General features: G+C 39.8%; 1 protein-coding gene across 2 annotated transcripts in view; it reads right to left on the bottom strand.

Annotated features, from left to right (window-relative positions):
• LOC137741502 (DEAD-box ATP-dependent RNA helicase 20-like) overlaps positions 1-13411 on the bottom strand; it is a 29058-nt gene that overhangs the window by 636 nt on the left and 15011 nt on the right. For both annotated transcript variants that reach the window (XM_068481206.1, XM_068481205.1), the window contains 11 exons: positions 4611-4845; positions 4304-4483; positions 3995-4153; positions 3598-3752; positions 3274-3366; positions 3007-3092; positions 2693-2928; positions 2139-2366; positions 662-708; positions 374-466; positions 11-251 (listed from right to left, as the gene is read on the bottom strand). In XM_068481206.1, coding sequence (XP_068337307.1) covers positions 11-251; positions 374-466; positions 662-708; positions 2139-2366; positions 2693-2928; positions 3007-3092; positions 3274-3366; positions 3598-3752; positions 3995-4153; positions 4304-4483; positions 4611-4845 — 1753 coding nt within the window. The remainder of the gene's footprint in view (positions 1-10; positions 252-373; positions 467-661; positions 709-2138; positions 2367-2692; positions 2929-3006; positions 3093-3273; positions 3367-3597; positions 3753-3994; positions 4154-4303; positions 4484-4610; positions 4846-13411) is intronic.

Here is a 13411-nt window from a genome sequence, read left to right as displayed (position 1 = left end):
TGACACTTACTTGGATATTCGACTCCCTCTCTGATGTCATGCATTTTTGACAAACGGCCATCAGAATTGACCATACCAAACAACATCAAATCCTTTTTGCCACTCGCCTTAACAACTATTGCTTGGTAAAGCTTCTTTTCGTAAGTCGCGGGGTCAGCGGCCTCAAAAGTTAGATAAGTCATGCTAACAAAAATACACAAGGTGGAGAATTCGTATGCCTCCACCACTCTCACAAAATGCGCTTGGAGCCCCTAAAAAATAAAGCCATGCAGAATATTATATTAAAACAAGTGCGCTATGAAAGATTACTCGTAAAACAGAACATGCTAACGTAAGAAATAGAGCAGCAGCTATTACAAATTCAGATCACAACCTTTATTTTCCTGATTTCCTCCAGGGCGTAACGTGCATGTTTTTCAGTACTGGGGAAAGGCAGATACATAGGAGAGAAATGACCATATCCAGTCTGTTTAAATAAAGGCAAGCGGAACAAAGTTAGCAACATATACACCTTACTTTATGGTCCTATATGCAAATGCAAATGTGTATTACACTATGTATTAGCACAGATGGTGCATGCCATTATTTAATGTTCTTATATGCAAATGCACGGTAAAGTAAGCTGCAGCCAAGCAGCGCGTGCACACATATTCACATATACCATTTTGTTGTTAGCCTTCCAGCGCCACGTCCGAGGTATGTAGGTTCCTGGAAGACATCAATTCATATCCATATCATAAATCCAAAAAAGAAATGAATTTGAAAAGTAATAAATCTTGATAATATGTTTCGCCATCAATCATACCCAAATAAATAAATAATCGGAAGTCCAAGATTAACAATATGTTTGCAATCCCGAATCATAAACCATAAAAAAAAAAAAAAATTACCAACCATCAACATTGGAGTAGGGCAGCTAAACAAGTTTTAGGCTTAAATGAAGAATGGCGACAAGAGATGTGAGATCAAAGCAACAAAATTTATATAATACCCTAAGAAATCACATTAAAGCATCTAGTATACAGGGTGTTCGTAGGACCGGAGGGCAACGGGGTGGATCGGGTTTTGATGACACACATCCCCATACCCAAAATCGTTTATTTTTTCCGAACACAAAACCGTAGAATCCCTTAATGGGTTATCGCGTAACCCAACCCATCAGATAACAGATTTTTCATTGGGTAACAGTTTTCCCCATTATGGTATTTTTATATTTATTAGATACTAATTAGATAGTGGATTTTAAATAAAATGAGATTAAATAGACTACTAATACTAATAAAATTGATATATATGCATATAACAAATATTTTTAAATATTTGTTACCAAGAAAATAATTATACTACTGATAATTGATAAGCATATTATTTATACTAGTAATGATATAATGCATATAATTACCAGCATGAACTTCCAAATTTTTTAATACATGATTATTTATAACCAGTTCTCCATATAATAAATGTTTATATTCTTTCATTAAAAAATGGAAACAGTTTCGTTTCGGGTAAGGGTTCTAGGTGGATACCACAGTAACCATAACTGAACCTGAAACTGAATAATTTACCCATCGCCTATAAAGGATGGACATGGATACGACGATACAACACGACACGACAATACGGAAAATCTCTAAAAATTAAGATACAATACGCTATGGATACGGCAAATAAAGATGTATATAGCAACAAATATATAATTTTACAACATAATTCATCATTCAAATTCAAGTACATTTAAGTTGTTAGAGAAGAAAAGTTCGAAATCTAATCATCTTTAAACTGTATAAGAAGTGTGAGAGTCGTATTCATGGTTTTAATTAGAGGGAAACTCTTTGTATTCAGCAACTTTCAATTATGGATGTCTCTTATTAATTTTCTCCTCCTCATTACCTTTTTTGAAAGTGTAAATGTATCCTAAAAGCCGGATACGTGTATCCATCATGTCAAATTCGTGTCCATCAACCAGGATACGTGTTGGATGAGTATCCGAGAGTATCGGACAAGTATAATATCCGATCAAGTATCAAATACAGGATAAGGGACCAAACAGAAGTATCCGTGCATCATAGTCCATCGCGTGTGTATATGACAATGTGTGTGCAACATTATTTACCCTAGTGTTTGTAGTTACTGACCTGGATATGTTACATCACGCCCCAGTTGTTCCAATTCAGAACTAACATACTGTCCAGCTTTCTTGAGTAAGATGGTAAGTTCCTTTGCGCATCCAGCATTAGCAGTTGTAAAGAATGTGTATGCTGTTCCTTCTGCTGCAGCACTTCCAAAACGGTCAATGTGGTAAACATAATCATCAAGGGATCCTGGAAAGTCGTAATTGATAACATATTTCACATCCTTCAGATCTGCAAATTAAGCATAAAACAGATGATTAGAAACAAGGCTTCTGGCCATTTCACAGGATAAACGCATTCAACAAAAATTTGCCAGGTTGACACACCTCAACCCCCACAGTAAACAAACAAACCCTAGGTTACTAACAGGACATGATTTTGGAAACGGGGATGTCGACTAGTAAATCAAATAAAGCCTTCAACTGCGATGAGATTGAAGAAAGTAAATTTCTTTCCAAATAAAATTATAATAGTAATAATAGATGCAACTGTTGAGGCACAACCAAAAAAGAGTTCATTTCAAGTCTTTCACAAACGAAGAGAAATTCTATTAATACCTAGAATACGAGCAGCTACATCTGTTGCAATCATTATAGGGACCTTCCCGGCTTGAAACTCAGAGGCAATACCGATCCTTTCAGCTTGACTTTTGTTTTCATGAAACGAGGCTGCGGGCAGGCCCGCCGTGCAAAGCTGCAGGGCGATCTGATCGTGTGATTCACGTCCTTTCTTTGTATCCATGAATATCACTACTCTGCTGCCATCCGATATACCATATAGCAGCGCGACCAACCTGAAAATTTGAAATAAATCAGAGATATATATAACCTCAAACAAACTGCACGGAGTCAACCATTAGAATGTCCCCTACTTGTTATATTTCTGATCTTCAGTAAGGACGTAAACAATTTGGTCAACCGGAGGTGTCACTTTCAGATCTGGAGAAACTATTTGAACCTGTTGAACATCCGAAGATTAATATCAAACATGTATTGGGTATTGCACATGAGAAAATTCGCCAAGAGTACTATTGCAATCACAAGATAGAATTAAAAGGACATTATGTGACTACCAATTTCATCCACTAACAATAATTAAAAACGAATATGTGTGGAAAAAAATTTGTAAGATATATTACTTTGCAAGCGTTGTGAAGGAATAGCTTTGCCCGTTTATCAACCTCTTCTGGCCAGCCAGTACTCCAGAATGATTTTTGACAGTCTGAGCGAATCTGTATTCAACAAACCCACAGATAGCAAGACAATTTCAACTGAACATAAACTTTGATATATAAACACGCGCGCACACTCACACACGTGTGTGTAAGGGAATTTAAACATGCTAAAGAGTTCATCTGACCCCTTTAATGGAATCCAATAATGTTTTCCAGCTTTTCAAGAGTTTGACGTTGAAAACATAGCACTGCAGGTATGAAGAACCAAGTAAGGGTAACATGTCAAACCTCAGATAATATATTTCGTATTTGAGACTCATGCGTGTCTGATAGGATCCAATCAGCACCATCCAACACAAGGTATGTGACGCTTTTCAAGTTCGTACTTTTGCTCTTTAACAAAACAAGCAAGCTACTAAGTGTGTCGATTAAAATCCCACCTCCTGAGCCAAAATATTAGATGCAATCAATAAGTAGAATAACTGTAAACTCAAACAAGAAATCCCCTTAAAATCACCACCTACACAAAATTGCATGTTACCATAACCAAAGCCCATAACAGAAAAACAAGTAGCAAACGTCCGACACATGAAAATTCAGTCACAGTAGCAAAACAATAGCAATAGATAGTAAAATGTAGTTCACCGCCACCGCCACCGCCGCCACCACCACCACCACCACCTACCACAAGTCTGACCAGAATTTTCATGCTTTAGCAGGTGCAAGCCCGATAAGACTTTAATGTTGTAAGCTGCAGCAAATCTAGCACCCTCCTGTTGGATTTGTTCAGCGCGTTGAATTGTGGGAGTCAAAATCAATACTATTGGGCCATCTCCACCACGAGCTGAAGGAAAATTATAAAATGCAAAACTTTATTCCTGATTCATACACACACACACACATACATACATATATATATATATATAACCAAATATATGATTCAAAGAGCTTGGATTTGATTATCTTAAGGATAACTAACATATATAATACTCACATCGTTTTGGCTGGGAGTTTACATAGAGAATTGCAGGGATCAGATACGCTAGCATCTTCCCGGATCCTGGTTTAGCAATACCAATGAGGTCATGGTCCTCCAAATCCATTGGCCATACTTGAGCTTGAATTGGTGTAGGTCTGACAAATCCAGCTTTTGAAAATTCTTGTATAACATTTTCTGCGATGGTCAAGAGAATTGAAGAATTCAATACATATATGTATATACATTCAGATGGAAATGTATGTTTGTTATATTGTATGACAAGGTAATTTGTTTAATACAAGAAAAAAATAAACATAGGTACCCGGAAACCCAGTGTCATCGAAGGCCCTGATGGGGTTTGGAATATCATCCCAGCCTACAACACGGATTCCCCTCCGTAGCCGATACTCCTCGACGTCTTCGGGCGTATAAGAGGTGCCATCAGTAGTAATATCCATCTTGTGGTGGTCCTGCGTATCAGGCGTGCCGCCTTCAGCAGCAATTTTCCTCCACTGCCTCCTGGACTGCTTGACCTCGGCGGCGGTGCCTTGAGCAAACTGCTCCCTGGTGTGAGAGTGCTTGCTCCTTTGTGAGTTCCGCCTCTGTGCGCGTGGTTACAGGTTTGTGATCGAAAGCGTGTTCTGTGCTTTTCTTGGATTCAGCTCTTGTATTTATCTTCTGATGGGTGTTGGGTAACTGTGAGTCTGGAAAGTAGGAGGGTTTGTGTTGGTAGGGCTTAGGGTGACGGCAAGGGGTTGGGGCTTTTCAAATTAGGTTGATTTTCTCTACGAGGGTTGCTGGGGTTGTTGCCTTGACCTGTTTGGGGGTAATAAATTCTGTCAATCTGGGTTTGTGTGGGCAGGGCTTAGGGTGACGGCAAGGGGTTGGGGCTTCTCTATTTTGACCGCTATCCTATTCGAGGGTTGTTGGGATTGCTGGTGTGGCTCTAGTTGGGGGTGATAAATTCGTTCAATTAGAGCAATCCCAGCGTTGGGTATTGCTCGGGGGACAGGGGACAAACAAGGGGCCTGAGGGCCAGGTGATGTGGTCCAGCGTAGCCCAGCCCGATGAAAAGGGGAGGCCCGAGCTTCGGGTCCGTGGGGGATTGCCAGCCCTTGAGCCCGAGGTGGGGGTGACGTAAGGCTAACGCCAGGGTGGCGTCAGCGCATTATTTAAATTTTTTTGTGTCAGGCGCGTGGACCCCACCCGCGCGTGGGGGCGCGTCGTCGACACAAAAATCAGAAAAAACAGAAGCCGTCAGTTACCGTTGGGAAGCCACGTGGCTTCCCACGGTGCGTTAGATCCTAACGGTCACTTAATGTGGACCGTTCGATCTCAACGGTAAAAAAAAAAAATTAAGTCAGATTTAATATCCACCATTCGATCTGAGATCAACGGTGGATATTAAATTGCTTTATAAATTAAAAAATAAATGAAAAAATAGTTTTAAAAATCTGAAAAGTTACCGTTGTGACACGTGGCACAATCTGGAGTGTTGGAATTCAAATTTTTTTATATCCAACGGCAGAGATTAATTAATTGAATAAAAAATTTTAAAAAATTCAAAAAAATTCAAAAAAATATCTGAAAAATCTGAAAAAAATTGTAAAAAAAATTGTTTTTACTTTTCTACTTTTCTATAAATACCTTCTCATTATCATCTACCTTACACAACAATTTCATATTTTCTCAACTACTTTCAATCACATTCCTTTCTTTGTCTCAAATTTTGAATCCATTTTTTTTCAATAAAATGACCACTGGTGCAGGTACGAATTGGTCGCTTATTGAAGATGTTGCATTGTGTACTAGCTGGGTTGAAGTTACTCATAGTTCCCTTACGGGTAATGAGATGCAGTTGCGAGAAATGTGGAGTCTTATTCATACCAATTTTCTTGAGAAAATTGGTGGGAAAAGAACCAAAGAATCGATGTCCAGTCGTTGGAAATTACTTAGCCAATCGTTTAGTACGTGGAGAGACGCTTCGGCACAAGCTAGTAGTAATATTCGAAGTGGGGAAAATTACTCGGATCAGGTAACAATATATTATTTATTTGATACCCAAATTTACATTATAATTATTTGTTTATATTATTTATTTGTTATCTACATAATTTATTATTTATTATTTGTATTATTTATTTGTTACGTACAAAATTTATTATTTATTGTTACTTATTTGTTACATTATAATTATGTTGTTTGTTACATTATAATTATGTTGTTTGTTACATTATAATTATGTTATTGTTACTTATTTGTTACATTTATTTGTTACATTATAATTATGTTGTTTGTATTATTTATTTGTTACTTATTTTCATTATAATTATTTATTTGCATTATAATTATGTTGTTTGTATTATTTATTTGTTACTTATTTTCATTAAAATTAATGTATAATATCACTTACATTAAGAAAAAAAAATGTGTATATTTAAGGTTAAAATTATTTACTAAACTTGGAACTCTAGCCCCATGTTATGATTAACATGACATATATATATATATATATATATATATATATATATATATATATATATATATATATATATATATTTGCTAGGTATACATTTGCATGAAACTTAAACTTGGGTTGATTGATGGAACTGAATGTTTCTTTTTAAAATCATCTTGTAATCCCATTTTTAACTTCTGAATTGTAATGCCCCTATTTGTTACTTATTTTCATTATAATTACTTATTTGTATTATTTATTTGTTACTTATTTTTATTGTGTAGGAAGTTCAAGCACAAGCTTGGTACGCTGCCAAAACCAAAAGCAAAAATAAATCATTCAACCGGTGGGAATGTTGGAATATTGTCAAAGATTGTCCTAAATTTAGAGTTGTGCCAGTCGGTCCAGAAGTGCACATGAACAGCACCCCTCTACACTCTACACCCGATCATGTTCATGAAGATGATGCAGAAAAAGTGCCCGAAACGCCCCTCCCTGAACAAGCGTCGGGTTCGACCCGTTTTCCAATTAGGCCTCAAGGTAAGAAGGCTTCAAAGAGAAAAGGGAGTGCTTCGAAGAACGATTATGCAAAGTTCATGGAAGAACTTACTCGCCAAGGTGAATTGACTTTGGCGAGGGAACTGGCGAAAGATGAGGCTGATAAGGCTAGAGAGGCATCAAAAGCAGTAGCTGTTGAGAGAGAATTTTATGCTAATGAGAGAGAAAGAGAGCTACTTAGGCAAGAAAGGGAACATGTTAGAGAAGAAAGACGGGCTCAACAAGATCGTGAGATTATGAACATGTCTTTAGAAGGGAAGTCTCCAAATTCTAAATATTTTTGGAAGTCAGAGAAAGCGGACGTGATGCGAAGGAGACGTGCAAGAGAAACAATAGCAAGCCAAGGTGGTTCTAGCACCGCAAGAGAAGATCATCCTAGCACCACAAATTGGTTAAGTGATGATGAATAGAGTACTTTTTGTAATCGGAGCCCATAATTTTCCAATCACTTTGGGTTGTAATTTATTATTTATTGTTTGTATTATTTATGTTGTTTCCAATTTCTTGAATATTTATTCAAATTAATTTGGTAAGTTATTTATACTAAGAATTAATTTGGTAAGTTATTTATGTTGTTAAAAGTCCATGACCATGACCATCGTTCTAATTAAAAGTCCTTGTCTAAAATAATTAAAAGTCCATCGTTCTAATTAAAAGTCCTTGTATAAAATAATTAAAAGTCCATCGTTCTAATTAAAAGTCCTTTACATAGATTAAACAAACACTAAACATAAACATAAACATAAACATACCAAATAATAAAACACTAAACATAAACATAAACATAAACATAAACATAAACATAAACACTAAAAATAAAGAGTGTAACTAATTAAGATGAGAATTATGCACAATCACAATTTTAAGGTTGCAAGCAATTTGAACAAACACTAAAAGCCAAACATAAATACTCATCTGGCTTTCTAATATTAAACATAAACATAAACATAATAAGAATTACATATACTAAGAATTACATAAACATAAACATAAAAAAATTACATAAACATACCAAATAATAAAACACACCAAATAAAATAACATAAACATACCAAATTCAAAAAAACACACTAAATGAACTTAATTATCTTCAGCTTGTTTCAATGCCCACTGGTGCTCTATCAAGTCAATTTGTCGGGCATTGTGCATGTCTGGCATTTGAAATGCAGTATATTGTTGAATGAGCCTTTCATTGTAACGTCCATCCCTTTGTAATGGCTCATGTTGCACGGGCTCATCGGTGGCGTCATGAGCACAATATATACGTGTTCTTGAATTGTTCATTGGGTCTGGCTCATATTCATCAACAGCTTCATAATCGTACTCATCTTCCACAATCATGTTGTGAAGAATGATGCACGTCATCATGATGGATAGAAGCGACTCTACATCAAACAATCTGGCAGCACCTCTAACGATCGCCCAGCGAGCTTGGAGGATACCGAAACAACGCTCCACATCCTTCCTGCACCCCTCTTGACAGCTTGCAAAGTGTTTTTCCTTTGCACTCCGCGGACGTGACACTGTTTTGACAAATGTTGACCAGCGCGGGTAGATGCCGTCAGCTAGGTAGTATGGCCCGTCGTACATACGTCCGTTGACCTCATACGTAACTTTTGGTGCCTTTCCTTGCAGGACATCGTTGAACACTGGGGATTGGGCAAGGACGTTGATGTCATTTTGAGCTCCCAGGACCCCGAAAAAGGCGTGCCAAATCCATGTATCAAAAGATGCCACCGCCTCCAGAATGATACTTTTTGCTCATTTTCTGTCCCCGTAAGCGCCTTGCCATGCACTTGGACAGTTTTTCCACGTCCAGTGCATACAATCAATGCTTCCAATCATCCCAGGAAAGCCACGCATCTCCGCCTTCTTCAACAGCCGCTCCAAGTCCATGTGTGTAGGTTTGCGGAGGTACTCAGCGATGTAGATAGATTCGATTGCTCCGCAAAACCTCATCAGGGACTCAAGAATGGTTGATTTCCCCATCCTCGTTATCTCATCAACTTGGTCTGCAGATGCTCCATATGCAAGCATCCGCAAGGCAGCAGTAATTTTTTGCTCAGGCAGTAGACCCATAGCACCAAAAGCATCTTTCTTTTGCACAAAATAAGAATCATGGTTGCAAACAGCAATCATGATTTTGTTGAACAAATGTCGTTCCATTCTAAAACGACGTCTAAAGTACGTATCAGGGAATGCACTATTAGGAACAAAATAATCATCCAAGAGTTCCATACCTCGTCGTTGCCTGCTTCTATCAAGGTTTCCGGAACGGCTGGGCCTGCAGATCTGAGCCGCAGCTTGGATGACTCGACGGGAATGTGAGGCTCTGCCCCTTCTTACTTCGTCATCTCTCATTTGACGCTCCTCATCCTCTTCCCTCTCATTTCTTACCCCCTGGTGATTGAAGATTGTTTCTGATTCGTTAAACAATTCTTCCTCTTCCTGATTGAATTCCCACATCATCCTTGAGGAAGAAGAAGAAGACATTGAAAGAAAGAAACAGAAACTATGAATAATGATACAGATTTTTGTGAATAAGGAAGCAGAAACTATGAATAATGATAGAGATCTTGAGAATTTTGGTGTGAGATTTGTGAGGATGGATGGTGGATTATATAGAGGATTCAGAAAGGATTAGGTTGTGCAGAATCCCACGTGGCATGCCGTCATTTGTTACAAATCTGATGGAAATCTATCCTCAAAGATTGTGAACAGATAATGACACGTGGCATGCCGTCATTCGTTAAAAATCTGATGGAAATCTATCCTCAAAGATTGTGAACAGATTATGACACGTGGCGCGATGTAATTGGTTAATAATCTTATCAGAAATCCATCACCAATAATTGTATTATTTTGTATTATTTAATAATACTTCGGATAATGACACGTGGCGCAACGAGAACGATTAAAAATCTTATCCGATATTACAATTAAAATTATTTTGTATTATTTTATAAATAAAAAAAATACTAATATTTTATTGCCTATTGCCAGGGCTATTGAAGTGTAACGGTAGAGATGCAAATTCTATTGCCAGGGCTACTTACTGTTCATTAAGGGCAGTTATTATTCATTAGGTGGATTGAATAGTGTATTGTCAGGGGGGAGGGCTCCAACGCTGGAGTTGCTCTTAGGTTGGGGGTGGGGGCTATCAGTGACTGGGAGGAGTGATTGGTGGTTGGGGAGTTATGGGGAAACTGCCAAGGGGGCGACTTGCTCTTAATTATGATGTAGACTGGCCCATCGTAGCTTTGCACATAGGTGGTCTTTCCTAACAAGTTTGGTTTACCAGAGTTAAATATGGTCGAATGGATGCATTTATGAGGATATTAGTGATGAGTTGTCTACTTGGCCGAATCGAAGAAAGGAATCAGATGGTAAACTGGGTGGTTTATATGTGCTTTCTGAGGTCGTGTACAGGAATTCAAGGGTTATCTGCGTCTCAGGCTGGGCGAGTGTGGCAGCTGTTTTACAATGTGATGGCGAATAGTGGGGTGGATAAGCTGGTGGTACAACTGAACCAGACGCTGGAGTTATCGACTATGGAGCAGGGAATTAAATTGGTTGGGAAAGTCCTTACGCATAAACCATTGAATAAATGGGGAGTCAGGAATATTCTCAGAGTGGCTTGGAAAGATTTGGGTGAGGTGGAAATAAAATGGGTGAGGGAGAATGTCTTTATTATATCGGTCAAAGATGAAAATGTAGCTTCAAAAATCATTGAGCAGGTACCCTGGGCAGTGATGAAGAAGGTGTTCTTTGTCGTGAAATGGCCTCCGGAGCTCGCTTTAGAGGAACTGGAGCTGGATGTTGTACCATTTTGGGTTCAAATTCGGGAAATTCCACTGGGTTTAGCTTCTCTCGAGAACGTTCAGCGAGTAACCAAAGAGGCTGGGAAATTTTTAGCCATGGAGGATCCCGGACACGCTCGTGCATTTGTGCGGATAAGAATCTTAGTGGATACGGAGAAGCCATTATTCAAAGGATGTTGGATTCGGAGGGATTCAAATAGGGACACTTGGGTTGAATTTCGATATGAACGGCTCCAAGACTTCTGCTACAAGTGTGGACGGATAGGGTATATCAATACAGAATGCACCGTTGAGGTGTCTGGAGAAAGGGTGGTGGCGTATGGAGAGTGGATAAAGGCGCCGCCGGTAAGGGATGTGGTGATATCTACGAGAGCGGAGTGCGTGGGAAGGGGGGAACGCCGGCAGGCCGGTGCGATGCGCGGACCTGGCATCACGTCTGCTCAGAATCAAGGAAGCTTACGGGTTTCGATTTTGCAGGGAATGGAGCGTACTCAAACCATTGAGACAGGGGGAGCATCTAAGAGTCACGGCACAGGTCAAAAGAAGTGGCGTAGAAGAATGCGAGTGGATGGAGAGGATACGTCGTCAAGCTCTGTTATGGAAAGCTACAAACCAGTGGGTGGAGGGCAGTCGGGCTATCTTCAGGGGGCCAATGAAAATATGTCTGCCCAGGGTGATGACCCAATGTGGGGTAGTAAAAGAAGTGTGGAAGCGCAGGATATGGTGTTAATTCAAGCTCCACAGAAGAAACTCAGGGGCCCGGATACGGAGGAGAACTGCCAAGGTAAGGTGGCTGAGTTATGGAGGAGCTTAAACTTCAAGGAAGGGTGTCTAACGGTGGAATGAGCGGTCTTTACTGCGGGTGCAAATAAGGAAGAAACAAGTGAGAATCATGAAAGAAATGAGTTATTGGAAGGGGGTCGGATACTGCTAAAGGAAGGATGGTGACAAGGAAGGCGGGCAAGATGGCTCGGGGCGGTGGCGGCTGGCCTTCAACAGCCGCAGGCCAACCATGAGTTATATTTTCTGGAACTGTCGTGGGCTAAGGTCGGACACGACAGTCAGGGCTCTCCATGGGCTTATTCGCAATAAGAGACCCTCTATGATCTTTTTATCTGAGACTAAGATGAAAGATCATAGAATTCTTGGGGTGAGGAGGCGATTGGGTTATTTACATGGCTTTGATGTTTCGCCAATTGGAAAATCTGGTGGGTTGAGCTTGTGGTGGGAGGACAACTTGGAGGTTAATATTATCTTTTCGTCCAAGCATATTATTGATGCTGTTATGAGAGTTCAAGGGCAAACCCAATGGAGTCGGTTTACGGGTGTGTACGGAACTTCGTATAGAATTAAGAAAAATCTGTACTGGGACTGGATGGTTAACCACTTTACCCCCACGGATATACCTTGGTTTTGTGGCGGGGACTTCAACGAATATATTTGGGATCATGAGAAGTCTGGAGGAGTCGAGGTGTTGTATAACAGGCCCAGGTTCTTAGAAGAGTTTATGTCTTCCTCTCAGTTGCTGGACTTGGGTTTCCATGGGTCGGCCTTTACGTGGAAAGGATTGAGAAGAGGGGAGTGGGTGGAGGAGCGCTTAGACAGGGTCCTTGCGAATGAGAGATGGCAGGACATCTGGCCGAACTCCCATGTTATGCATGGAACGGCTTTAGCCTCGGATCATTGCCCAATTGTTCTTAATTCTAATCTTGATAGGCCGAAAGGAAGGAAGATGTTCAGGTTTGAGGCGTATTGTGCTACGGAGGAAGAGTGTAAGAATTTGGTGGAAAATTGCTGGGAGTGTCGGCATAATGGCAGTTCTGTGAATAGATGGGTGAGAACTTTAAACGACTGCCGTTATCGTTTAAGTAGGTGGAATCACACTAAATTTAAGGGGCGGGGCTGCAGGATCCAAGATATTCTATCCCAGTTAGATACGCTCCAGCGAGATTGGGGTCCAAACTATGATGAGATAAGGGAGAAATCTCGGTTGATTGATGAGTTAAGGCTTCAAGAGGAGAGTTATTGGTGCCAGCACTCAAGGGTTAAATGGTTGAGGGAGGGGGATACAAACACTCAGTTTTTTCATTCTTCCACCCTTCATAGGCGTAGGAGAAATAAGATTGTGAAGCTTAGGACTGAGAATGGGAACTGGGTGGAACGTCCGTCTCAGGTGCGCCAATTGGTGGATAATCACTTCACTTCAGTCTTTACCTCGGCCGGGGATCGTACCTGGGGTTCGCTGCTGGATTGCATTAATCCCTCGGTCTCTATAGAGATGAATGA

This window comes from Pyrus communis, chromosome 8 (assembly GCF_963583255.1).
Source record: "Pyrus communis chromosome 8, drPyrComm1.1, whole genome shotgun sequence".
NCBI classification, from domain to species: Eukaryota; Viridiplantae; Streptophyta; class Magnoliopsida; order Rosales; family Rosaceae; genus Pyrus; species Pyrus communis.
The sequence above is the reverse complement of the archived record's forward strand: the minus strand, read 5'-3'. Positions and strand labels throughout refer to the sequence as shown.